The following is a 26,118-nucleotide window of genomic DNA, read 5'->3' on the forward strand; positions in this document are numbered from 1 at the left end:
AAACAATTAAGTGGAGGAGGCGTACAAAAATGCAATCCCGCTCCCCTCAGCACCTTTTGCAGCCAGTGTGCGCCTGCTAATTAGTTCCTCTGAGAGCTGTGTACACTTACACACATCCATTTAGTGTACAAACACACACACACACAATCTGCTTGCCACCTCTGCTGGATGGAGTGTTGGACCACACATTTTGCTACGATGGTGTCAAGACATTTAGTTCCATTGTCAATGTGGTAATGCTGACATCCAGCTGTGGTTGCGGGGAAGTACAGTACAATTTTCTTTTTTTCTTTGGGGGGAGGGGGGGGTAATTGAGATAACTGACAGGCAGTGATGTCAAGAACACAAGCAGTCAGAGGTGACCAAAATTACTCATACTCTGAATTTAAGTAGTACAGATACTAATCTAAGACTGGTAAAATTATTGCTTTTTTACAGCACTGTCCTTAAAAGAAAAAAGGCACTCACTCTGAAATGCACCTAAACACAAAAGTAGTTTCTATTACCCATTTTGATCACCTGGGATGATGGACCTACATAGTGCTTATACTGAGAATTATTTAAAAAAAAAAAAAAAAAAAAATTAATGCCACACTGTGTTGTGAACTGAGGCGCAAAAATGGGGAAATTAACATGAACGCACTTGTTGTTTTTTTTGTTTTTTTTAGATTAGACAATCATTCTCGGAGACGACATCATCATAAAATTCTCTTAAGGCCACAGTTAGGGAAGTACAGATATCTGGTTTCAAATGAAGGGAATACAAGTAAAATGTCATCAGCAAAATACTGATACCTGAAAAATCTACTTCAGTACAGTAACAAAGTATTTGTACTCTGTTACTTCTCACAACTGCAAGCAGTTAATACATCACCATCTATATCGAAGTGATTAAAAAAAAATCACAATCGATTAAACCAATTGGGAACATTCATTTATGTTTAATTATGGCATCAATTCGCACGATTATTACGATTATAGGATAACGATAGGCCACTGTTCTGTTGCAGATTCACCATTTGCGCCATAAAACGAAATCATGTACAGCACATACAAGAGCTGTCTTCAACACACACAATCTCAGTGAGTTTCAATTGAATACACTCTGTAGTGTTATCATGTTCTTTCCGTCCTTGTGTGGCTTTTCTCTGGGTACTCTGACTTCCTCCCACACCCCAAAAACCTGCAATGTTAGGTTCAATGAAGACTCGTCATCCTTAGTGCAAATGTGTGTAAATGGTTTTGTGTATGTGCTCTGCGAATGACCGGAAAACAGTACTATGTAAGTCAGTAATCTAGAAAAAGGGACGGAAAGATGGATGTTTATGTAATTAAAGTGAAAAAGGCCAAAATTTAAGTCAGTTATTACAGTAAGTCTGAGTCAATTCTGCTGGCAAACACCATTTACATCATTACACTTCTCCACATGTATTGAGAACATGCAGACAAGTTAATTCACGTAAGCTGATACAATTTATAGAGTTTAATCAAAATGTTCTTATGTTTCAATCTCTATGTTAGGATCACTAATACCCGATCTAATAAAATCGCCCCCCCCCCCCCCCACACACCTATTTGTGGGCCATCCCTTTTGGAGGAGTGCATCTTATTCTTTGCATACTAATTTTTGCTTCGACTTCATAAAATAAATACGCACTTCAATGGAAAATCTACTTTTTTTGTTTCAAAGGCACCTTACGGTGATATTGACAAGAACTTACAGTAAATCTATCAGTGCCACAGATTGTTTTGGAGGTTCCACTGGTCCAGGATGTGAAATAACAGCAATCACGCATGTTGAAGTCAAAGAAACAACTTTATTTAAGAGTAAACAAAAAACCAACAACAAAGAACTGCATAGGAAACGTTTAAAGTCCAAAGAGTACAGCGCGAGCAGCAGGTGCCCAAAAATATTATAGTCTCCTTTGGCTTATTTAGACTGAAGACCTGACATCTGCACTTCCACTCAGCACAATGTGTGTTGAACAGGGACAGGCAAACACACACAAACAAACACACAAAGGCCCTGAGGAGGAAGCGCCAGCAGCACTCATCTAAACTCAGCAGGCCACGTCTACTCGCGCTGCCTCCTGGACTGTGAGGGTTACATTCAGTGGAGGTCTGCTTTGACAACAGATGCACAAACTACAACAGCCACTCCTTCCACGCTGCTGGACCAACACCGATTGGATGAAAGAAGGGCACGCCACCCCAGCCCCATCCGCACAGATGTTGACACTGGCTTACGCCACACGATGCTAGAAATATTGCTGATGTGGGTGCGTGGTGGCGAGAAATGTGGACTTGTGCGGGGGTCCAGCAGCGAGTTGTAGGGAGCGAGCATCGACCGGACGCCATTGAACCCTTTTCTTCACAAAATACATTCTAAAAGGGCTAATGGGCATGGGTGGTGTGTGGTATTTGTATTTTTGTTGTTGTAAAAGAAACAAAAATTAATCAGGGGAAGTTAATCAAAAGCCATTTTTTAGATTGAGATTTTTGTTTTAATATTTAAATGGACACACAAAAGAATCAGACTAGCACTAAGGTCCAAAACAGGGGAAAAGGGAAAAAGAAGGGGCATGGGTTATCTACTTTATTTCTACGGGACACATTTCAATGAGACACCAGCAGGACAGGACTGCTGAGAACTACCTGAGATATATATTTTTTTTTCCTTTCTAAATGTTCACCAACCATATTTTTTGTCTTTATGTTCGAGCATACAATCACTTAAAAAGGAGGTCTATGACCTCGCACACATCACCCGGTGCAGCTTTACTTTTTTTCCTCTCACTTGAAAACCACGAGAGGCCATAAATTAGACGGCGGGACACGCATGCAAGTGTGCAGTCAACCAGTCACATGATCGGCAGCCATCACATCACTTCCTGGATTGTCAAATAGAGGAAGTCGACTGCTGGACAGTGACAGAGGGGACCCCGAAAGGCTGCCCCGGTGTGGGCGAATCAATCAATGCAGTGTGGAAAGTTTTAAGAACTTCCGCAAGTAAAGCGATGGAGGCACGCAAAAGAAGTCCTCGAGAGGCCTCAAGTTGCTATTTGCCTCTAATGTTGGTTAGGAATTGAGGCATGGCTGACTGAACAGGTTGTGCTCTGCGGAGCCTCTCAAGAGAACACCAAATACAATCGCAAAGGTCAATCCTATTCTAGCGCACTCGCACGTCTTTGGGAAAATTTCTTGGTAAACGATCCATCTCCCAAAAAGTCAGCTCCCTGCCTGTTTTTTCCCCAACGCCCATCCAAAAAAAATAAGACTTCAGTATGGTAAGGATTTTTTTAAAGCATGCAACAAAATGAAAAACTAAATAAAAGGTTTAAAATACGTTTTTTTTCCCTCTTAAAGAGTGAAGACCAAAAGATCTTAAAGATAGAACTCGGCAATCTTTGTTTCCAAAAAAAAGGATGCAGACGTGGTGGATGAACATACTAATACTGAAAACGCAAAAACAAACTGACTGTTGGTGTTGTTCCTCCCTGTGCTAATTAAGAAACCTTTCCTTTAATGATGTTAATAATCGTTAGCACCAAAATCAAGACAAGTCCTGACGTGTGCATAAACATTGGTAAGTTGTGCTGAAAGTTGAGGTAATTCTTGTGCGACGAGTGAAGTTTTTAAACGCTTGCTCCCTCCCTCACCCCTTCCTTGCACGCGATAACAAAAGTACAAGCGGAAATCTGCGAGTTCATCGTCGTGAGGTAAAAGAGAATCAGGGCCCAGCCCTCTTAAGTGCATCCCATCAGAGAGCCGCAGGATTTAGCCTCGGCTTCCCCGGGTCAACATTTATATCTCCGATATCGTGGTCCAGTGACGTTTTGTCATCAACAACAGCGTGGTCCTTGGCACAGAACTTAACAGAGATCCTTTTGGCACTATGCTATCGACGGAAATTTTTGGTTTGGTTGGTGATTCTTTATATATTTATATAAAAAAAATAATAATAATAAAAAAAAAAAGGCAACTAATACTACAGCAAAGTCAACCAAGCGAAAAAAACTGCTCGAAGTTGCGCGATGGAGACACATGACCACAACACGAGTTTAACAGTGCCACGATCTTTGGTCCTAGAGCTATGAGACGTGCACTGTACTGCAACACACCAGTCAAAACATGAGGTATATTAGCGATGTATACGCATCTGATGAGGTATGCTAACAAATAAAAACATTAAACGTAAAAATGAGGTATTCAAATGGAAACCATACATTTGAGGTATATGAACGTGAGCAGTAGCTACAAACTGAGTTGAGGTGTTGCGGTCCACGAGGTAAACAAACACTGAGGTTGAAAGAAAATATCCCATAGGGGATGTGGGTCCGGATCATGTGCGGACAGGTCCTCTCCTCAGAGAAGAGAGCCTGTCAGTGAATCTTTCCACGGCTTTCGCTAGAACAAGGAAGCCACTAACAGAACATGAATTGTCGAGTGCGTTCAAGTGGGGCACAGATTGAAATAAGGGCAAGGATCCAACACCCCACGATGTTTTCACCGCAAAGATTTCATGGATTTGCTTACAAGGGTATATTTGGGGCGCTACAGTTTGTTCTACATTGGATAACTGGAGTTAAAAAGGGGAAGGAAGGATTCTCTTTGGTTTTCTATGTGGCTAGATATAGGATTCACACAGGATGTCAAAGTACTCGTGCAGTGTCAGCGGGCAGTGCTACCAAACTCCACGAGTTATGCCAGTAACTTTTGCCAGCAACAATGATTATTGAAGAACGTAACTTTTTAAATCTTTTTAAAATGCCAGTTTTTTAATTGGCCACTGTACAGATATTCTAACTTTGGTTGACTCTATAAGTTGGTCTATAGACCTCCATCTTTAGAGGATTGGTCTACTAGCTCTTAGGTCTGGAGAAGCCTCCTCAGACCGAGCGTTAACAAATCGGAGCAATCTTTTGTGGTCACGCCCTTCTGTTGGATTGGAAGAGGGTGGTTTTTGACCATAGCTCGCATCCAAAGGATTGTACAGTGAACCCCCGCATATTCACGGTCGGCATTCGCAAGGTGCCAAGGAATGCAAATGGTGCGGATGCTGACTGCAAAATATGTTGAAGTGAGTTTAGGAGCTTTAGACAAGACTAGTGCTTTGCCACCATCTTGGCATTTATAGGCAATTACAAACCCTTTTAGGAGGATGTCACACACTTTTGACAATTTTTTGCTATTCGCAGCAGAGCCCCTGTGACTCGTGGGGGTTCACTGTATTAATAAGTCTTCAGTCTATTTGATATTTTCATCGTCTGGACTGTGTCTAGTTATGAGGCTTTTGTCACACACTGCCTCAGGGGAAAAAGGTATCATTCAACTACGTTAAGATCACTAATAGATCCTGATCTTGGAAAATTTCTCCACCCACACATCTTTGTGGGTCCTCCCTTTTGGAGGAGAGCAAGTGATCCTTCCATACTAATCTTTGCATCCTAGTTGGTCATACAGCTGACTGGATCTTTATAGGATACACAAATCCAGTCTAACATGGTATCGTATTTTGGGGCCTCACGGAAAAGGACAAAACACATTTTACAATATCATTACAGGCCCGATCTGTTATACTGAACATGGGTAAGAGTGATGCTAAAAGGAAGCCTGAAAAGTACTGATCATTCCAAATCAGCCGAACTATTACCTGAGCTATGTATTATATTGTGGCATTTTCTCTCCACATTCTAGTTGGGCCATAATGATTAGACAAATTCAAGCATAGTTATGAGGGGTCAATGCCTTAGCAAATAAAATAAAAATAAGATAAAGGAAATTATGAAGACACTACTGTACTCAAAATTCCTTTTCTTGCACTGCATTCTAGTGAGAATGAATCATGCAGCCTCTACAGCGGTCTGAGTATTGTCTCAGCAACAACATTCAGGAGGTTCACTTAACTCATTTTTTTTTTAAAAATGCACAGCACAAATTCTATTACTCCTGTGCAAATAAATCGACTGAAGAGTCTATTCTCTCTTTTTGTTTTGTCTCTTAAATAAAAGTATAGAGGTAGGCGCTTTTCTTCTTTGTAAAACTTCACGGACTAATAAACCTCTGCTCAGTGACAATGAGTACATTCATAAAGAGCTAAATGAGGTAGGTGTGGAGCAGACAGTACGAGGTTTCAAGAAAAGTGAGAAATTCCCTGAGATGGATACTCGAGAAGAGCTTCCAGAAAGAATAGAGCAGCTGACTATGAGGAAGGGAAAAATTTCTCTTTTTTTTTTGCTACTGATTATCTATTTGTAGAGGTCCTTTTTGAAATACATACCGCATTTATTGGATTGAAAATGTGTAAGTGGGAAAAAATATATTTAGGTTTGTGTTCCCTTCTCATCAACGTGCTCCCAATCCTCTGAGCTCTCCTCCCATTGTGTCAGTTTTCTGATTCATTCTCTCGCCTCCATTTCTTTTGTTGGAAAAAACAAACAAACAAAAAAACATAAAATGCCAAATGGAAGGAGAGAATGCTGTTTCTAGAATTTGAGGATACGATTATTCCCGAAGTCGACGACGACAATGACTCCGTCCGGCGTCACGGCCACCCCAGAGGGGCGATCCATCTGTCCAAAGCCACTCCCCTGGGTTCCAAATTTGCATAAGAAGTTTCCGTTGGGCTCAAACACTTGCACGCGGTGGTTGCGGGAGTCTGCCACGATAATGCGGTTCTCCTGGTCCACGGCCACACCTTGGGGCCTCAGGAACTGACCGTTACCGATGCCCTCGGAGCCCAGGAACCGGGCAGACTGGCAGTCGGGCCGGATGACCAGGAGACGGTGGTTGTTGAAGTCGGTCACCACTAGGTGGTCCTCGTGGTTGAAGGCCACACCTCTGGGGGAGTCAAAGTGTTTCCACAGAGCCCCCTCAAAGCCGTACTTGTTGAGGAAGGAGCCGTCAGGGGAAAATAGCTGCACACGGTGGTTCCTGGTGTCAGAAACCAAGATCTTACCCTCAGAGTTGACAGCCACATCCCAGGGATAGTTAAACTGCCCATTCTTGGTCCCCTTTTCCCCAAACTTCAGTAGGAACTGGCCCTCAAAAGTAAACACCTGTCAAGCAAAGTAAATGTGTCAGGGCACGACCTGTTTATTTGGAGAGGAGCGAACAGCATGAGGAGCTTTGTTTTTACATGTGTGAGAGTGAGTTTAGCGACATGCTTCTGAACTTGTGACCACTAATATTTGCACATTCGTCAGCGTGTGTGTTTGGAATGTCGCAGAGGTTCTTTCGAGCAGAATTTGGTACCTGCACACGGTGATTGTCCTTATCGGCCACAATGATTCGCCTCTGACTGTCGCAGGCAACCCCGGCCGGGCGATCAAACTGACCGGGCCGAGACCCCAAAGAGCCAAACTTGCTGTGGAATACGCCACAGGGCTTGAATATCTGGAGATATCAAGGAAAGCGTGTCACAAAATTGAGTGATTACACATTTTTCATCAAGTAGAACTATTTTCAACAGTATACACTTGTTCTACATGGTGAAAGCTCAAATGATCAAGTTCAGTGTTACCACAATAATCAAGAGACTGTCCAAAAATTGTTGGCTGTAATATGTGGGAGGGCACACTTCAACAAAACGTCTATAAGAGAGACTAATTGCTACATACACTCGCTTGAAGCTATTTTTATCCCTCTCAGTGAACACAAGAACAATTTTAATGATTTTGATTAGACATTCATTATTACACTAACATTTGGTTCTTGGGAATTGAAATTCAATTTAACATTTAGCTTTGCTAGATTTTCACTGGTGTGGCCTCATTTTTGCAACAACTTAATTTCCTAAGAAAAATGGATTTTGTGTGTGTACTGACAACTTGCATTTGAAATTAATGGGAGTATTTTGCAGAAAGCCATAGAAAATATTGATTCTGACAGGAAACCACTCATGTACTTGAAAACTGGTGGAAGAACCCTGCACACTCCACGACAGTTCAGTCCTGTTCGCCCGCATTGCTCTGTGTGCGGCTGCTCTAAGTGCGTATTTTCACCTTTTTTCAGGTTCAGGTTATTCGAAAGACCACAGAGAATGATTAAAATAAAGAATGTAGGATTTAAAATATTTCTGTACTCAACCAGGATTCTTTCTCTCGGCTCATCACTTCACTCCTGATGTTTTTTTTGACCAAATGTAGAATGTTAAGATGGAACTGTGCATGTAGGCTATAATGTGTTCACAAATGCAGCAAGTAAAGGCTTTTTACCTGTATGCGGTTGTTGCTGCGGTCCGCCACCACCACAAATCCCTCCTTGTCCACGCTGATCCCCCAGGGGCGACACAGCTGACCATCGCCCTCGCCTTCGCCGCCGAACGACGACACTTGGGAACCCAGGGAGCCGTAGCTGCGGCCTGATTTCACAAACACCTTGAAGGGGCTGCCCTGGATGTGCTGGTTGCACACCAACACTGACACCAGGTGCTCCCCCTCACATTTGGCCACATAGCCGACTGTGTACGAGCCATTCTGGTGGTCGGTCACTTCCGCGGCAGACAGATTGGCGTCAGCGACAGACATGACAATTGCGGTTACCATGTCCCCGCCGGATAGACGGGGCTCGCCGTCATGGTCGTATCCAATCACAGTAAATGCTGCATGCTTGCCACGAAGCGCACTGTTAAGACCATCACCATGCGCTTTGGTGACTGGGGCAAAAGCTCCACTACTGATCAGGCCCATGGACTGGATGGCTATGTATAGAGCCTGTGAGAACAAACCAAAAAATAGATTGTAAATCTAAGCATTTGCATACCCGTCAGGTATGTATAATAATATGGTAAGCTGTTACAAGAAGGAGCCAAAGCACCGGTTAGTGAGAAAGCAGCAATTGGTGTCAAGGGGGTACGGTTTAGTTAATCCGTGCCATGACCAAGCTTGTAACTCATTTTACTCATAAAATAAATTTTCCTCATTAAAATGATTTGAAATGCCCTGAACCCGCTTCCCAAAAAAATAAATAAAAAATTGTCGTTTGGGTTGTCGTTCATGTCACACTACACTACATACACGCCCCCCAAAAAAACAAAGAAATACTAGATGTTTAATTTTTGCGTCATAGGGCCAAATCAATCTTCGTGGATTATGTCACACTATAAATTTCTTCGTTCCAGACAAAATATGGAGGGTCAATATCGGGGCTAAAATCCTGCAGTCTTATCCTGGCATGAGATGTTTGTATGTCAGGGAGGAGCTACTAAGGTTTAACCTGGGTTGTGAGCAGAAGTTACAAGTCTTCACCATGTGTATGTTGTTGCTCTGCTGAGTGGCTAATAAAACAATGCAAGCTAAAAAACAACAGTCAACAGTTATTGCTTGACAATTGCTATTTTTACAGGTTGCAAAGGTGATATACATGCCAGCGTCCTTGCACTTCCATTGTATGTTTCCCCTACTCAAATAATCTGTAAGCCATCTATTTTTATGTGTAATGTTGAAAGAAGAATTTTAAATTATTTTAAGGGTTTTGTCATCCTATTTGATGGTATATTTACAGTTTAAACAATTCATGAAGGCAATTATAAAAACGTTTTGGAGGGTGCGTCAGTTACTCCAGTTTTTTTTGGGACAGGGCTCAAGTCCCTATCCCCACAAATAGCAGGGGCTTACTGTATGCGATCGTACCTGGTCTGGAGGAGTGAACATGAAACGGTCATCCTCCTGTGGTTGCATCAGGCTCCTGAGTGCTTTGAGTTCATGGAGTTGGGTGAACATTCGCTCACGCGCCAGCAGCACATCAATGTGGCGGCCTTCGTCCAGCACCTGGCTGACGGCAGCGATGGTGCTGTCCAACTTGGTCAGACTCTGGTGCAGTTTCTCTACCTGCAGGTACAGCGACTTGGCCTTCACCTGTCGGATCTTCTCCAACTGCAAGGGGTTAAGAGGAGGGGGATTGTTTAAGTGAACAGAGAGTACACTTTGTGAAGAGAAGGTTGGTCATCAAGTAGTATCAAGAGGAGTTTCATAGTTAAAATATATGCTTTGGGCAGTTTGCTTTTATAAAATGTATTCTATGTTAATCATAACCTCATACAGTATACCGGTAATCCTTTGTTTTAGTGCAAGGATAAGAAAGTAGACCTTGTTCCTCTCTGATATTGTATTATCACTTTGTTGTGAGACAAATCAAGATTTCTGTGCAAATTGCATGAGGCAGACGATAACTGCCTGTTAATGTGTATACATGACTCGCCCAAGGAGAAAGAGAGAGACATAGCAGACAGGTTGTATTTGAACGGTCTCCTTGCATGCAAGTGTTTAAATTGTATGTCATTATTCTCAAAGTGCTTGCCCTGTCTCTTGTCTAATAAAGGGTTAACATTTTTCCCTTGGCAGGGATATTTAGATTAAATGTTCATATTTTATCAAACAGCAAAATGTGTGTTCAACTAAAGAGGCCAAAAATTCATACAGATTAAATTATATAATTTTAGTGACATTTCTTTGGTCGTGTCCCATGAGATTTTTCTAATTTACAATATGTGCCTTGGTGTAAAAAAGGTTGGGAAACACCGCTTCATGCATCCACTGGATGGCAGCAATGTGCAGAATTGGTTTTAACAGCATGAATGGTCCAAAAGCCTTTTGGACTTTCATTAAATGTCAACAACTTTCAAGTGAAATTGAGACATTAACATTTTTGTGATTAATTGTGATGCACTTTTTGCATGATGGGGTGCCACAGTGAGCTTGTATGGCAACAAAAAGGTTGCTTGGCTAGCAAGCAGCATTCCTACCGTGCTGTGAATGAAAGATTCAATGTTACAGGGAGACAACAATACCAGTTCTAGTAGTCAGCAAGAAAAAAAATGGGCAAAGTGTTGAAGGTGGTGAGGCAGGGATCGGTCTCTGATTTAGCATCACCCAACAAACAGAGTTGAACACAATAGGATGACCGCCTTGAATAGTAAGTGAGTCTTTCCAGTCCCTACCTACTCAAGCTGCAAAAGAAAGTTCTTTGTTGAATCTTGCCTTGAGTAAAGTGCAATTTACACATGTGAGAGTAGATTTACACTTTATAATCCATGAAGACAAAGCCTCTTGTTGGCCTTGCTGATGGATACCCTGAAGAGCAGCATCCACACATCCACCAAGTCCAGTAGATGCATAGATAAGAAAAGGACCTTGATGATGATTCTTAGTGGGAAAAAAACCTGCATGCAAGCACAACTCCCGGCTGTCACTCTCACATAATATGCATCACCAGTCACATTGGTGATGAGTCTTACAGCTCTGCAGTGAGGAAACACAATGCCAATTAACTATACCATTTTCCTGGATTAGTTTCCCGGACAATGCCGGCCATCATCATACTAGCAGGAAGCCCCCGCTGAGCCAACATGCTCATTTTGAGTGATTCATGCTCATCTTGTGAGCTTTTGTACTGGCAGGGAGACTATGAGGTCAGAAAGCATGCTGATGAAGCAGACAAAAATCAGTATTACTTGGTTAGCCATTTTTATCAATGAATCACTAATAGGTAAATTGACCATAAAAACAAGCTGGCATTGATTAACACAGCCAATTCTTAAACGTCCTATGCCATCATATATATATATATATATATTTTTTTTTTTTTTTTAATTTAATTTTATTTTATTTATTTTTTTTGATGATCTTTGCTCGGGTTTGCAAGATAATTTGGGTTGAAAATGCCCACAAAGTCCTTTTTCGAGCTATTCTAGTCTTTTTATGCCTGGCAGTTGAGATGGCCAGATTTCTCATTCATATGAGAGATGTAAATAAGATTTGCGCTGCTCATCTTCCCCAATTGAAATATAGAAAACAGCCTTGCACTGATTCACATTGATGTCAAACTTAAACCAGGTCACAGACAATTGTTGACCTATGTTATGCATGGAGCAGGAGAAAAAAATTGATTCTGATGGCATGTGACCAATAAAGGGAGGAAAGGAGCTTATGTTGTGTAGGGCTCTTGTTCTGATTTGCAGTTTGAAGTCAAAAATCAAACATCCCATTTTGGTCTTTCTTAGAGTGGACATTCAATAATACAAAAAGCAAAAGCTCTCATCTTGAAAAGATCAGCAGAGTTCTCCTGCAGACTTCTCAGGTTTCAAGCGCATACTACGCTCTATGGCATTCCTCCGAGTCGACACTCCTAGTAGAAAATTTGAGAATTTACCGCAGCACAGCACAGCCTGACATCTTTCTCATGGCAAAAGGATTCAATTGAATTAAAGTGACATTTACAGCCACATTGAAAACCATAAATACATCCATGTGCTCTAACTGGGATCCAAATCTGCACCAGCACTGCGGTAGACAACCTTAATCGGTCTAAATTGACAGAATGCATAAGAATAAGGATTGGATTATTATTTTTATTATGAGCTGGTCTTCTTAGAACAATATTTTCAGGCTAATTTGACACCACCACACATCAATAGATGGACAGATAAAGAGAAATCCAAATCAATTAGTAATTGCATTAAACATTTAAGAATGGCAATATATGTAAGTATGGTATGTTTTACATTACTAAATTGTATTATGAAATGAAGCAACTCAAAACCAGAAATCATATGTTGTATGACACCCATCTATACCCTCCTACTTTCCACGCAGCCTTCGTCTGGCCCGACTGGTATTACGGCCGCTCTCACCGGCATTCCTCAATGTTTCGTAAGCAGACAGAGAAAGGACAGGGCATCACAAATCTTACTGACAACTGCTCTCATAAACAACGGTTACAAGAGGCTATAGAAATCTACGATGCATCTCAAGTAGTCAGTCAGACTGTAGATTCACTATTGTTGAGAAGGAAAAAGAGTGAAAGAAAAGGTGCTACAAGGGTTATTATTGTTCTTGTCTAATGACTTTGTCTGGCAGGCTGTAAGTTGTGTAGGGAAGATTGAATAGGGACTGACCCACAAATGCTGTGGAGTAGGCTGTAAGCAGGTGAGGCACGGGTCATTTTTACAATACTTGCAATATCGAGCCTATGTCCACAAGTATATTGGAGTAAAAGAAGAATTCCCATACCGTATATGCATTTCATATATTTTATTCCTGGTCACTGCAAGGCCTGGACCCTCTTCCACCTGACCAGAACAATTGTGAAGAGAGTTGAACAGATTCCCATGTCAGTTTTTTGAACCACTACACTAGCAATGGCTCAGTTTTCCACAGTAACCAAACTCTCTGCACCAATAGTCTTTCCACAACGTTTCTGTCCACAACAAGCTAAATCCAAAGGTGTCACTTCAAACCCCAACTTTAAAGCCAACCACGAACCTAAAGGAAGTACATACCAGAAAAGGCAACAACAACAAAAGTAAATTGGGGGAATAACCCGTGACCCAAGTGAAGATAAGCGGTTCAGAAAATGAATGGATGGATGTTCTTATTTACTTAAGACCACACAAACACATATGAAGCAAATACTCCCAGTACATTTACACACATGGCAACTCATTGACAAGTTTTGCAAAGAAAAAAATATATTTTTTAAAATACCAGTGTTTATGACGACGTGGACAACTGACAGAACGGTGGCCATAACTTTACCTTGTAGAGCCAGGGATGAAAAATCATATTTATTAAGGTACTGGGGGTGTATAGAATATATTGACTGATAAATAATGATAGTGAGAGTGGGCGCTTCTTTCCATTAACCTTTTTTTCTCACTTCCCTAAAAAATAAATAAATTCAATTAAAATTAAGTTAAAAAAGACAAGAAGCTTGACATGGCTGTAGCTATATTTTTACAATTGAGTATTCTAATAATTATCCCATTGATTAATCGGATAAAAATTAATTTAGCCTTATTGAACAACTATACCAAAACATAATACAATACATGTACATGTGAGGTGCTGGAGTTTTAGTCCATTTGGGGTTGCCATATTCATATTCTACACAGTAGTATCTGTGATTTTGAGAGTGTGTGGCAGGGCCTGGCCTGGTGAGTGACGAGGGAGAAGGCGAGCGAGAGTGGAAAGTTGGCCGTTTTTAGCTTCGGTTAGCAACTCGCTGTTAACTGGCGAACCGTTAGCCACTATGTGTTGAGTGACTGGGCATCAGTTGTGGCCACAAAAACTCGTGTCTGAATGTTACTTCTTTTGTTACCGTTTGTTCAATAAAGCAATTGATACTGTACCGTCAGCTGTGTCTTTCCTTCACCACTTGCGGGGGCATGTTCTTACTAGCAGTGGTATCCTATATTAAATTAGCTAACATTGATTCGGCAATTCAAAAATAATACTAATAATAATAACAGGAAGAGGTTTACCTTCCACAGTAGTTCACACTCTCTCTCCTCCAGCGCTTTCTTGTGTCTGAGGACCAGGGCCTTCACTTCGGTCTGCACCACCTTAGCCTTAATCTCCACCTGCTCCGCCATGGCCTGGACCTTCTCCATGCTCAGCTGGAGGGGAAAACAACACACTGTGATGTGACCGAACTTATATAAGAAGGAATAAAACCTGCATGCCTTGGATGTGCTGAAACAAAAGTAACATTGATAAGTTGTGACTCCACAGCAGGAGGTTTGCCTGGTCTGTGTTATTGCTCACACTGGCTAAAGATGACCCCTGCAAACAGGAGGCAGGGAATAAGGAAGTTTTAAAAGAAAGGACTCTTGGTGAATGAATGTACAAATATCTGCCCGAATACTTTTCACAATTGGCAAACACGGGCCAAAAATAGAAAATTATTGCTAACCCCCGCCCCCACCAAAAAAAAACTTTGATTTCCAATTTTAATTGCTTTTTTCCCCTTCTCTTATAGAATTATGACTTAAAACAGCTTTTGCTATGTTTTTTTTTTCCTTCTGGGATCCGCTTTATTTCTCCTGATTCCAAAAAGCTTGAAAACATTTTGTTGCTCCTAAGCATTAACTTGCATCAACTTCCACCGAATCTAACTGAATATTTTTTTCTTTAAAGATTATGTAAAAATGGGTATTTCTTGCAAAAATAAAATAAAATATCTTGTCAAAACAGGCATCTAAACACAATCCTTAGTAAAATATTTTATTTAATAAATGGAACAAACATTTTAACAATAAAATGAGAGTACAAGATGAAGAGTTACACCGCACCCCCTCAAGCTCTCTCAGGATCCTTTCTCATGTAGAGAGTAAAGGTGAGGCAGGTCAACTCGGCAAACTATTTGCGGCTTGGAAGCACATTCCTCAGATCAAAGGTTTATAACGTTGATAAATCACTGCTTTTTGCCATGTATAAATGGGCACCATGTCTTTGGCAACATTCGGCGCGATTGACTGTGCTTGCCTTCCGCCAAGCTCCTTTCAGGTTATAAAACAACAACGTGAAAATGACTCTGCTCATGGTAAATTTCTTAGCAGGAATTTAAGTTGCTGGACGGGTTTTTGAAAAGTAGTTGTTCGAGGGGTCAAAAAAAGTGCTTAAGATAGCGACAAAGTCACCAGTTTGGCACCACTGACAGCACTTTTGAAAACTAGCACCGCTCTGTTCACAGCCATGTTGTTAGTGCAAGCATTGCATGTCAGTGAGGAAGCGCTTTGAAATACAGAAGATTATAAAAAGATTTTAAAAATGCAGGCTGATAAATGAAGTTGAATTAACTGAAAAACGATTACTCGATTAATTGTTAGCCCTTCAACACAGATTAACGCCCTCTTGCTATGAAGATCGTCGCTTAAATAAGATAATCATTTAAAATAATTAAAATGACTTTCCAGTTAAAAATAAGAGCCGCAATGCCATTATTGCAGCTTTGGAGAAGGCGTAAAGGAGAAAGTGTCCAACTATTAGAAGCATATAAGGAGAAACTTGATAATGCTCATATTTCTTTCAAATTCACAACACACAATTTGGGCCAATATTTATCTGCCTGCTCCTTTGGCGTTTTGTGGGAGGTCAGAGGGTGAGGCAGACCTCACAGGGACAAAGGGGGGGTAGGATAAGGCTGCCTTTGTGATATCGGCCGCAGGGCTCAAAGGTCAGCTAAACCTTACAGGTCATCATCTACCAACCCTGTCTTAGGACACATACCACACTCCCCTTCACACTGCAAGCCCTGCTGGAACAAAGACCAGCAGTGGGGTCTTTTTGTCTTCTTTGCTGGGCCATTTGAGGTGGCCATCTAAAGGGACAACTAAATTAGTCTTCCTGAAGGGGCAACAGAAAGGGAGAAATCCAGCGATAGCCACTATTGTCATTTGTGCCACATTCCCATTTTCCAGTTATGCAGGCGGGGTAAATACAAACATTGACAATCAGGCCAAATTTGATCATATTCCCTGAATGGTCTGTTCAATATTTACTTAGTCAGTCTAGCACAGGGGTGGGCAAACGACAGCCCGCGGGCCACATCCGGCCCGTTGATCATTTCAATCCGGACCGCCAAAGATTGGTACAGAATCGCCCAAATCATATCAAAATCATTCATTTGACTTTGTCCTGTAATGCCGAGTAGTTCCACCAGGTTGTCCTGTAATGCCCTGTGGTTCCACTAAGTAGCGCACTAGGTACAGTGATACATTGAATTGACTTTGGCTGTTCTTTTTTTTTTTTACTCTGCTGTCGCTCTGAATCCTTCTTCAACCATGAGTGGGCCACAGAAAAGTCGACAGCGAGTGTTTAATATAGAATGGACTACTAAATAGCTTTTTGCTGAAGTCCGGTCAAAGGCTATATGTCTAATTTTTTAAGAAACCATTTCGGCTTTTAGGGACACCTGCAAAATGTTATGTACGACTATGAAAATGGAATATATATTATGGGGGAAAAAAAAGGTATAAAATAAAGGACACACATTTTTAGAGACTTATTTTGTGTGTGCAAATGTTTGGTCGCGTATAATAAGACCTCAGTTTATTTTGCTACATTCTCATGGGGACTGTGATTCTGATGAGGACGCCAAAGGCACTTTATAGTGATATTGACCCAAACACTATAAAGAGCAGTGATCAGACGCATGCCAATTCTTTTTCTGCCATGTATGCAGTCAATCACATATTTTTAAAAATGGTTAAGATGTTAAAAAGTGGTATGTCTGTACAACACCTTAAGTATTTTTCTCAAACGCAAAACTATATTTTTTCTATTTTGTCTACTTTTAGGTGCCCTGGCTTCCCATCTTTATGGGCTCTTTTTCACTCCTTTCCACATATCCCCAGCAGAGCACAGCTTGCTATACAAAGAGGGTCAACGTGACCAATCAGAACGCAGAGGGACAGAGCTTAGACGAACTGGGCGAGTCACAAGACCAGGGTCAGGGGTCAGGGAAGATAATGGGGGTGGAGTGGGCGGAAATTTCCTACCTCAGGGGAGAAGTGTGTATGTGTGTGTGTGTGTGTTTACATATTATCTGGCGTCAGCATTTACTCCTGTGGTGACCTTCGACGGAATGGACATGCAAACACTAAGTAACCACACAGCAACATATTGCCAGATGGTCGGCTAGCTTTTCTTGAAACTCAGCTGCTAGCTTGAGACCTTGGGACTCTTAGAGGGGAAAGAAAAAAAAAAAAACCTCCCACTGGTCAAGTGTGGGCTCGGTGAGACCTGGTTTCACTTTCAAAGACTGCTCCACGTGGCGAGCAATCTGACGTTTGACGAACAGACGATCTGCGTTGTGCTGAGGTTTTGGAATTGATTTCGTGAACCCGTAGCCGTGCATGCATGAGCAAGTCACACAGATGTAGGTCACACTGAGATAGGGAGAGGTGGGGCACGGGGTTTGCAGAGGAAATAGTGTGTGCTTGCTTGTAACATGACCTTAGATAGCATTTCATGTTTCCACCATGTCCTACCAAGGTCATAAGTATGTGTTCTAAGAGGACCGACTGATAAGGAAGTTGACTTAAAGAGCACTTTTATCTGTTGGAATGCTGAAATTTTTTACGGATCACCTTTTGCATCCTTTAAAATGACAGACAGAGACAATAAAAATATTTTCGTTTAAAAGATGTCTCCATGTCCTGAACAACATTGTCTAAAGAGGTCAGTTGGAAAACAAAGTATTTAATATGGGTGCATTTCAATAAATAATGTCATGTAAGCTATTTCAGTACTAATTCAATTCAAAAAGTCAAACTCATTATATAGATTTACTAGACAGTGTGAAATATTTTTATTTTTTTTTTTAAATATGTAACTAGTCTACAGCCAACAACAGTCCAAAATTCACCATCTCAGAAAATTGCAATTATAAGACAATCAAAATGGTTTTTAAAACAGAAATTGGTTAAGAATTGATCTCATGGAAAGTCTTTTCCTGTTTAATCAATCTCTATAATACGAGATCCACTTTTTTTAAATGACCTACTGAAATGTACTGAGATGTAACTGTATACAATATAAATATTGAAAGAATGACATCATTTAGTGCTTACTCGCTGGATGTGAATTTTATGATTTTAGGACTTTCCAAAACTTGAATCAACAGAAAGTTGCCTAATCGAGGTTTCAAAACTGAGAAGGTAGCATTTATAAAGTAAGAGAGTAACAGCCTCATAATGCTTTTTATTACCCCTGCCAAGGAGGTTATGTTCTCTCACTGGCGCTTGTTTATTTATTAGGATTTCACGAAATGATTTTTTTCATGACATTGTTATATGGTGGATACATTTTATGACAGCTTTCCTGAATTTCTCAGTAGCAATGAATACACATTAAGAACACAATTAAGACGTTAAAGAGGTGAGTATCAAAGAGGGTCTGATCCAAATTAGGATTGATCAAGAGTTCACAAAGGTCTGTTGTCAGTGAAGTATTATTCTTCTCTCATTTGGAATGTATAATGCATGACACACCTTATATACTGACTGAGAATAGTCGTGGCATCAAAATAGATTAAATCAGCTCATTTGCAACATTTGAATATGTTTCTGCGCCAGTATATTTCTCTAAGAGTAATGTGGAGAAAGGGCAGCCCTACCCCCTCAATTCCATAATTAGCTAAATGAAGAGAGGCACTAAGTGTCTGTGAGGCGTGAGTGTTAAGTATAGGGGTGCACTAGGGGGCATGTGAACAAGAGGTGGGCGAAGTGCTGCACTTCTTTCAAAGAGGACGGGATTTTCCCTCTCTCTCAAATCCTTTAAATACCTCACCTCCCCTCCCCCATTCTCCTCTCTACGCCCCCTCCCCCTTTGACCTTCATCCCTGCCCCCGCCGGACCTCAGCCCGTGTGACCGCCCCCTTTCAGAACCAGCTGGACAGCTCGAACCGGAGCGGAAAAAATCCAGGGAACTGGTCACTATAGGGTTTCCCCACCTTTGAGCCAAGGCATAAACATTTTCTTAAGAATATACTTATAATAATGATGGATACACAGGTTAATTGTACCTTCTTGCCATTTCGTGGAATAGCATTTAACTGCTATGCTTGTCACTATACATCACTGGCACAGATATATGAACAAAGATACATTATTTGAAGCAAATGGTTTTCGGCCCAGTTAATTGAAATTGGACACTCGATCTCTCACGACACACTAATGTCCCAACTGCATAGCAGTTGGGAATCATAGTTCAAATGGATGTTCTACACGCTCTTTGCAAGAGATGAATGAGTTTGGATTTTGGTGGTTTGACAATTTTGTCGAATGTCATTTATGTCGTTTCATTTAGTGCCGGCAGAAGAGGTTAACACAGCGGCTTAAATGAGTTTGAAAAGACAATTCTCCCTTGACGCCTTGTCCGTTATCTCCTTATTGGGCAGAGATCCATATTTGGTAAGATAGGTGTTCAAATTCAAAATAGACCCTGCATGCCTTACTATGGAAGCCCCTTTTAAACTGCCTGTATAAGCGTCCTTTTCTGTGTTACTGGTGTGTGTAAATAGCACCGGCACAGAATAGGGGTGGTGGCCAAAGTTGACCCGGCCATTTTCTGGCTTCTGAACTAGTTTTAGAACTGTAACAGCATGTAAGAGGATTCTGCAACACCTGTGTTGAATTTAACACTCACTTTTCCTTCTCTGTTGTGTTGAAAGCAGCCAGGCAAGTATTGACCACATCACACCAGAAAGTGGAGCAGACATTGTCAACATATAATCATCTGATTGAAGGATATCGTGTCACTGTGTGAAAGCTCATAGTTGAGGCGATATTGATCCATGTATCATTTGATCTTTTGCATTTTAAAATGGCAATTGAAAAACAAAAGTGACACTTTTTTTTGTCATCTAACAAAAACATTTTCATTTTTACATTTTTAGCTTAGACTAAAAACACGCAAGTTTTCTGTGCTTTTATCTATTGAGTGTGACTGCTCAGTAAGCCATCATAGGGCACAAGAAAGTTCTTTGATAAAGACGACGAGAAACACCATAGAATTCAAGCACGAACGTAGCAAGGTATGAAAATGGTAGATTACCCTCCCAAACAATAACCTCTCCTCCTCTCTCTGCCCTACTTGCCGTCTTTCAGACACTATCAAATAACATACTTGGCCAATAAAGCTGATTCTGATTGTGAAGAGTGTTCAATAAAGGTAAGTGACCTTTAAAGTTAATTGTGTTCTATTTTGTTAGTTAAGACAGTTTGGAACGAATTAAGGCTTCTTTATACTCGCGCGGCCGGCGACCACACTGACGTCACTGCGGCTGTCCCACGCGTAGTTTGCCTTTATACTCGAGCGCAACCCACGCGCGCTGTTTTGAAAGTGTGCTGCAGTTCTCCTCCAAGTCGGGGGTGTCGCTATGGCTGGTATGGGATAGGACACCACAGGGTGGAGTTTCCTCTGCATTTTTTTTTTGCCATTTCCGCTAGCCGTTTTTGCTTTCCTTTCAGTAACAAGGAACAATGCAACAACAACGGTGACCGCGACAGAACAAATGGACCTAGATGATACGTTGAATTATGCTGCAAAATCGATCGAGAAGGTGGCGACGTAGATGGTATGTCGAATCAATGGGCATGCTGGTACGTCATCACAGCATGTGACTAAAACGGACCAATCACAAGAGATGATCTCTGCAGTGTTCGACGCGCAGCAACTATTTTTGTCGGGTGCGCGGCAAGCTACGCAGACGTGCTGCGCGGGGCAATTCGTCGGTCACGTGATGCAATGAGGGCATTGTCGACCGCGGGAGTATAAAGACGCCTTTAATCACGGAACACGAGGTTCCACTATATTGTTCATCATGCGGGCACCATTATTTACCGGTGTCCATCTCACCTGTACGGCCTGTCGTCCCTTCTGTGCATCAGCCAGCAGCTGGATGGTGACGGACCTGCAGTCCTGCACTGCATCTTGGAGGTAAACAAAAGTGTGGCCCACATGACGGCTCATGCTGCACTCCCTGCAGATGGGCACAGAGCAGCTCTCGCAGAAGAATAGGAAAACCTGTGAAAACAAGCATGTGTGGATTGTAACATTTTCTTTGTGTGTCCGGAAATGTACAAAGTCAAGTCAACATTGGTGTTATGAAAATAGCTACATCCCAAGGACGCCATGTTTGTTTAAACATCTTTTTTAGCCATTGCTTATTGCTTGCACTCCATTGTATCTTTAATCCAGTTTTTGCTTTTCATGAGTGTGAATGGTTGTTTAACTCCATGTGCCCCTCACAACCAGTTTAGGGTGTACCCAGTCTCTCAACCCAAAGTCAGATAGGATATGCTCCAGCTCACCCACAACCTGAATGGGGGCAAGCACTACAGAAAATGCACGGATGGAGACCGGATGTTATACTCAATGATATTGGAGGATTCTAAACAATTTCCTTTTGGTGGCAGTAAATAAATAACAGCTTGTAGATACTCAATATAATACAATGTGCTTAATTTCCTCATAGAATTCATGCACACAAATACAGCTGCTTGAGTGTAACATCCCCCCCTCCCGCCAAAACACCTGATCAATGAGAAAAGATTAGATGACAAAAAAAGTCATCCATATGCATGAGTGACCTACGAGGCTCAAAAATCATTCCGTAAAACACAAAAACAGATGGACTAAAGGCAATCAAAACTTGAACAATAACCATTCTTAAGATGTAGGTTGCTCATATTGTTTTCCAGCGTAGAAGCCAATGTAGCACAAGTCACGTTTGACAGAAAAGTGTCCAGGTCCCATGAGAGAAGGACGTTTAACCTTTGTTGCCAAAAGCTAAGCTGTGTTTCAAACGTCACCTCTGAGCGCTGATTGGTTGTAATGAAAGACTAATTAAGTATGCGCTGACCATCATATCCCAAAGAGATGCAAGATCAATGGGCTCCAATAGCAGGAGCACCGAGTGGATGGGGAGGGGCCTGGAATCAATCCATCAATAACAACCATTCTCCCCAGGGGGCGGCATAATCTAATGAGACGCACGCTCGCTCATACGCACACACACCTTTATCCGACTTCCTTCTCCTTTCTATCTTTTCTTGGTCGTTTCTTTCTACTGAAGCCCAGTTTATGCCCTGCTCCATCACACAAGAAGCTCCTCTTCCCTAGTCTCTCTTTTCCACACTTCGCCATTGACATCTCCTCAATTCAAAGGGGACATGCATAGAGGAATGCAGGATGTGGTTCAAAACAGAGGCTGCATGATGGCGGACTGTGAGAACTGAGTATTGGTGCTTCAACGGCACAGGCATGTTTGGCAGTACGCTTCTTACGGGGAGAAATAGAAATGCTTACGTTGCAGTGCTTTTTAGGCATTAAAAAAAATAATAATAATTTGAGAAAATATAAAAAATGCTTTTCATGATTACTCTTGTAAACTATTTTATATGTATTCTTCCAATGATGTTTCCATGTAATTTTGGTGACGATGCACACATTAATGACTTCATAAAATATATGCGTTACACAAAATTCCTTATGTTCCATTATGTATAATCCCCGTTACAAGGAATGAGAACAATGCCAATTTAGATGAAACATGGAAAAATCCAATTAAACATGACAAATGCTTATATCTTAGTCCATTTTAGTTATATCTAATTTAATCTGGTTGCAATATCTCATGCTTATATAAGCGGAGAACCTAAGGCCTCTTTGGGGGCACATAAAGCCCACTATTCAAATATAAAAACAGATAAAACCTCAGAACTGTTCTCGAAGCGGCGGCACGGTGGCCGACTGGTTAGAGCATCAGCCTAACAGTTCTGAGGACCCGGGTTCAATCCCCGGCCGCGACTGTGTGGATTTTGCATGTTCTCCCCGTGCCTGTGTGGGTTTTCTCCGGGCACTCCGGTTTCCTCCCACATCCCAAAAACATGCATAAATTGGAGACTCTAAATTGCCCGTAGGTGTGCATGTGAGTGCGAATGGTTGTCTGTTTGTATGTGCCCTGAGATTGGCTGGCAACCAGTTCAGGGTGTACCCCCCCCTCCTGCCCGATGACAGCTGGGATAGGCTCCAGCACGCCCGCGACCCTAGTGAGGTGAAGCGGCTCAGAAAATGGATGGATGGATGGATGTTCTCGAAGCCTACAGACGTTTGTCCGACAAATGCTAAAATAAATAAATTAATTTTTTTTTTTTAAAAAGAAAATTTATTTTTAAGGCTCTTGTTACATTTTTAGTCCCTTCGAGTCAGAGGAATACATATATCTGGATGAAATTCCTCTGTCATCAAAGTAGATCTCTAATCACTTTTACAGTGCTAAATGTTGACAGAGGTCTCAGAACGCTATTGTTTGGATGTCAGTAGATTGGAAACGCTTAACATATGCATATTGGGTGGGAAAAAATACTCTACAAGTTGCGCGCAAAAGCCTAACAAGATTTTTTTCTTCAGTTTTCAGATTACATAACACTCCGGACCTCTTGGAAGTCCGCTCAATATTATTGACACATGGTGCCTATTCCCGCAAGTCGTCACGAGAGTCTTTGTCATTATCTGCTGCTTTTCGAACATTCATTAATAACAACTGGTAAATTTTCTCCTAAGGTTTAATTTAATAATCACAGGATAAATCTGTTGGACCCAACATGCCACCACCACACGCTATTTCCCTCTCGGCACCACCAGGCCTCAGCCACGGGGTTGGGGGGTTCTCGGTCGTGAGTTATAGGATTTCATTAGTCCGGATGTTACGCTCGCTCCCTCTTTACCCATTAATCTCTCACGTTACCAATTTACACTAAGAAACGCCCATCTTGTTGACCGCTGTTTGTCGTAAACCTCTGAAAAAGGGTAGGCGAGAGTTCAATAATGTATTACCTTTTTCTTCATACTGGCTAAGCCTCCATTAAAAAAAAAAAAAAAAAAAAAAAAATTTCCTGATTGTCCAATTTAAAGGTGTTATTAGGTTAGTATCAATACAGTATAAGCTAAATTGGACCATTTGAATGAACAATTTTCCTCTCAATTCGCAAATGTGTGACACCAAATACATTTTTTGTCTTGCAAATATTTTTGTTGCAATCATCAAATCAATTCTTTTAATTCTAAATAACGCTGCTTAATAGCCAGATAGTACTTTTTTTGATTGCTGGTGTAAGGCTGGAAAAACCAGAGCCATTGTCCAAGTGTATACAATGTATAGTCTACATATTTTCCAATGTGATGTATGGTACTATATTGAATCATGGCGCCTCGCTCCCTCCCTCCCTGCAGGCATTGGGAACTAGGGAAGAGGGCATGAATTCAAGCAGCCAGTAAAATCCCTCCAAGACAAATGGGGGAGGGGACGCAGGCCTAGTAATGTCATACTGCGCTGCCAGAAAAAAACTGGGCCTGCGCAACAAGAAATGCACCAAAAGGTTATTTGATGCCTTTCCAAAGCTGGAAATGTGATCTAGAAGTTTGGAGGGATTCTTTTTCGTAGCATGTAAAATGAAAACAATTGAAAATATACTAAAAAAACGAATTGTTACTTTAGAGTTGCAAAAAACTCATTATAAATGACCTATTGTCACTGTCCAATAAATGGATATCAACATTTTGTCAATAAAATCCAAAGCACAAAGAAAACATTTTTAGTTTTTTGGGTACAAATTTGGGAGATTTAATTCAAAGATAAACATTTATTTAGATCAAATTAAACTACACATTTAATCTCAAAAGTCATTCAGAATTATTTAAACCAACACTTCTTGAACTAAAAGAAGTATTTGCATATCCATTTTATCTTTCAACTGGAGTGTTTTACTATTTTATTTTTTTCCACATGCCAGAGGGATTGATGTGTCAAAAGGGACATGACAAGAAAATTTAGGTATGGGCACACAAGTTACATTCCTACAGGCTCATCACATCAAATGCATTTGGCAGCTCGAGACAAACGCAATTAAGAGCTTCCTGTTCTAAACTGAACCTGCAGACACCATGTCTGGCTTTAGCAAGAAAAGGGAAAAAAAACAGGTAACGGTAGATAACTACTTCCTGATTGGTTGACATTAAGTTTTAATTTGTGGATGAATAATTACTTTAAATGTGTACACTGTTTGTGTACCCTTTTTTCTTAATGTATTGCCAAGGTATTGGATTGGGACTCAGTATTGGCAATTTGGCAGACACTCAAAATCAAGTGACTCGGATTTGGGTGCAAGTAAATGTGATCGGGACAGCCACAATATTTGTACATTATTTAGAACACTGAAGGCCAAGAATGAGAACAGGAAAAAAAAAAAAAAAAAATGTAATCTTCAAACTCGACCTACCAAGGTCATTCTGGTGAGGGCGATTTTCGATTAGCAGCTATCAACTTATAATGGTTGTAATCTTTAGTGTCTTTTTTTTTGTGTGTAGGATCAATTTGTTTGTGTCCATTGTGAGGGTACAATATGAAGTCTATGACCTAACATAGTGAAGTATACAATGTACTATCTAATAAAGTTGAAACGAGCTGCGCCCCACTCAGTCCCCCCCAACAGTTTTCCCTTCCTTCTTTCTCTTTCCTATCCCCTTCCCTCCCCGGCTGGGCCCGCCGCCCTCTCGTGGCAACCTCCTGTTGGCCGTCTGCCATCAACGCAACGCACATTCAGACACGCCTGTCGATGTTTTGAAACTCTGCCAGATACGAGACGCGTGAGTATGGCGGTGTTGTGGGCGGTGGTTCCGATTCGGCGATCCGATTGGATGGGCCTCTGAGCAGAGAAGGAAAACAAACCGCCGTCAGCTGGCCTCCTTATCGTGTGAACACGCGACTGAGCGCAATGTACTACAGTATGTACAGTGGAGAGAGAGAAAAAACGTGATAGGAAATGGACAGGGA

General features: G+C 41.3%; 1 protein-coding gene across 3 annotated transcripts in view; it reads right to left on the reverse strand.

The window, feature by feature from the left end:
* Window positions 1-1,859: 1,859 nt before the first annotated feature.
* The window catches only part of trim71 (tripartite motif containing 71, E3 ubiquitin protein ligase), a 33,682-nt gene continuing 9,423 nt past the window's right edge, over window positions 1,860-26,118 (reverse strand). For 2 of the 3 annotated variants that reach the window (XM_061665331.1, XM_061665330.1), the window contains 6 exons: window positions 21,141-21,308; window positions 14,261-14,395; window positions 9,633-9,875; window positions 8,217-8,714; window positions 7,255-7,395; window positions 1,860-7,058 (listed from right to left, as the gene is read on the reverse strand). In XM_061665331.1, the coding sequence (XP_061521315.1) occupies window positions 6,486-7,058; window positions 7,255-7,395; window positions 8,217-8,714; window positions 9,633-9,875; window positions 14,261-14,395; window positions 21,141-21,308 (1,758 nt within the window). In that variant the 3' untranslated portion in view covers window positions 1,860-6,485. The remainder of the gene's footprint in view (window positions 7,059-7,254; window positions 7,396-8,216; window positions 8,715-9,632; window positions 9,876-14,260; window positions 14,396-21,140; window positions 21,309-26,118) is intronic. The other variant, XM_061665332.1, reaches the window with a different exon arrangement.

This window comes from Phycodurus eques, chromosome 20, assembly GCF_024500275.1.
Source record: "Phycodurus eques isolate BA_2022a chromosome 20, UOR_Pequ_1.1, whole genome shotgun sequence".
Taxonomy (NCBI): domain Eukaryota; kingdom Metazoa; phylum Chordata; class Actinopteri; order Syngnathiformes; family Syngnathidae; genus Phycodurus; species Phycodurus eques.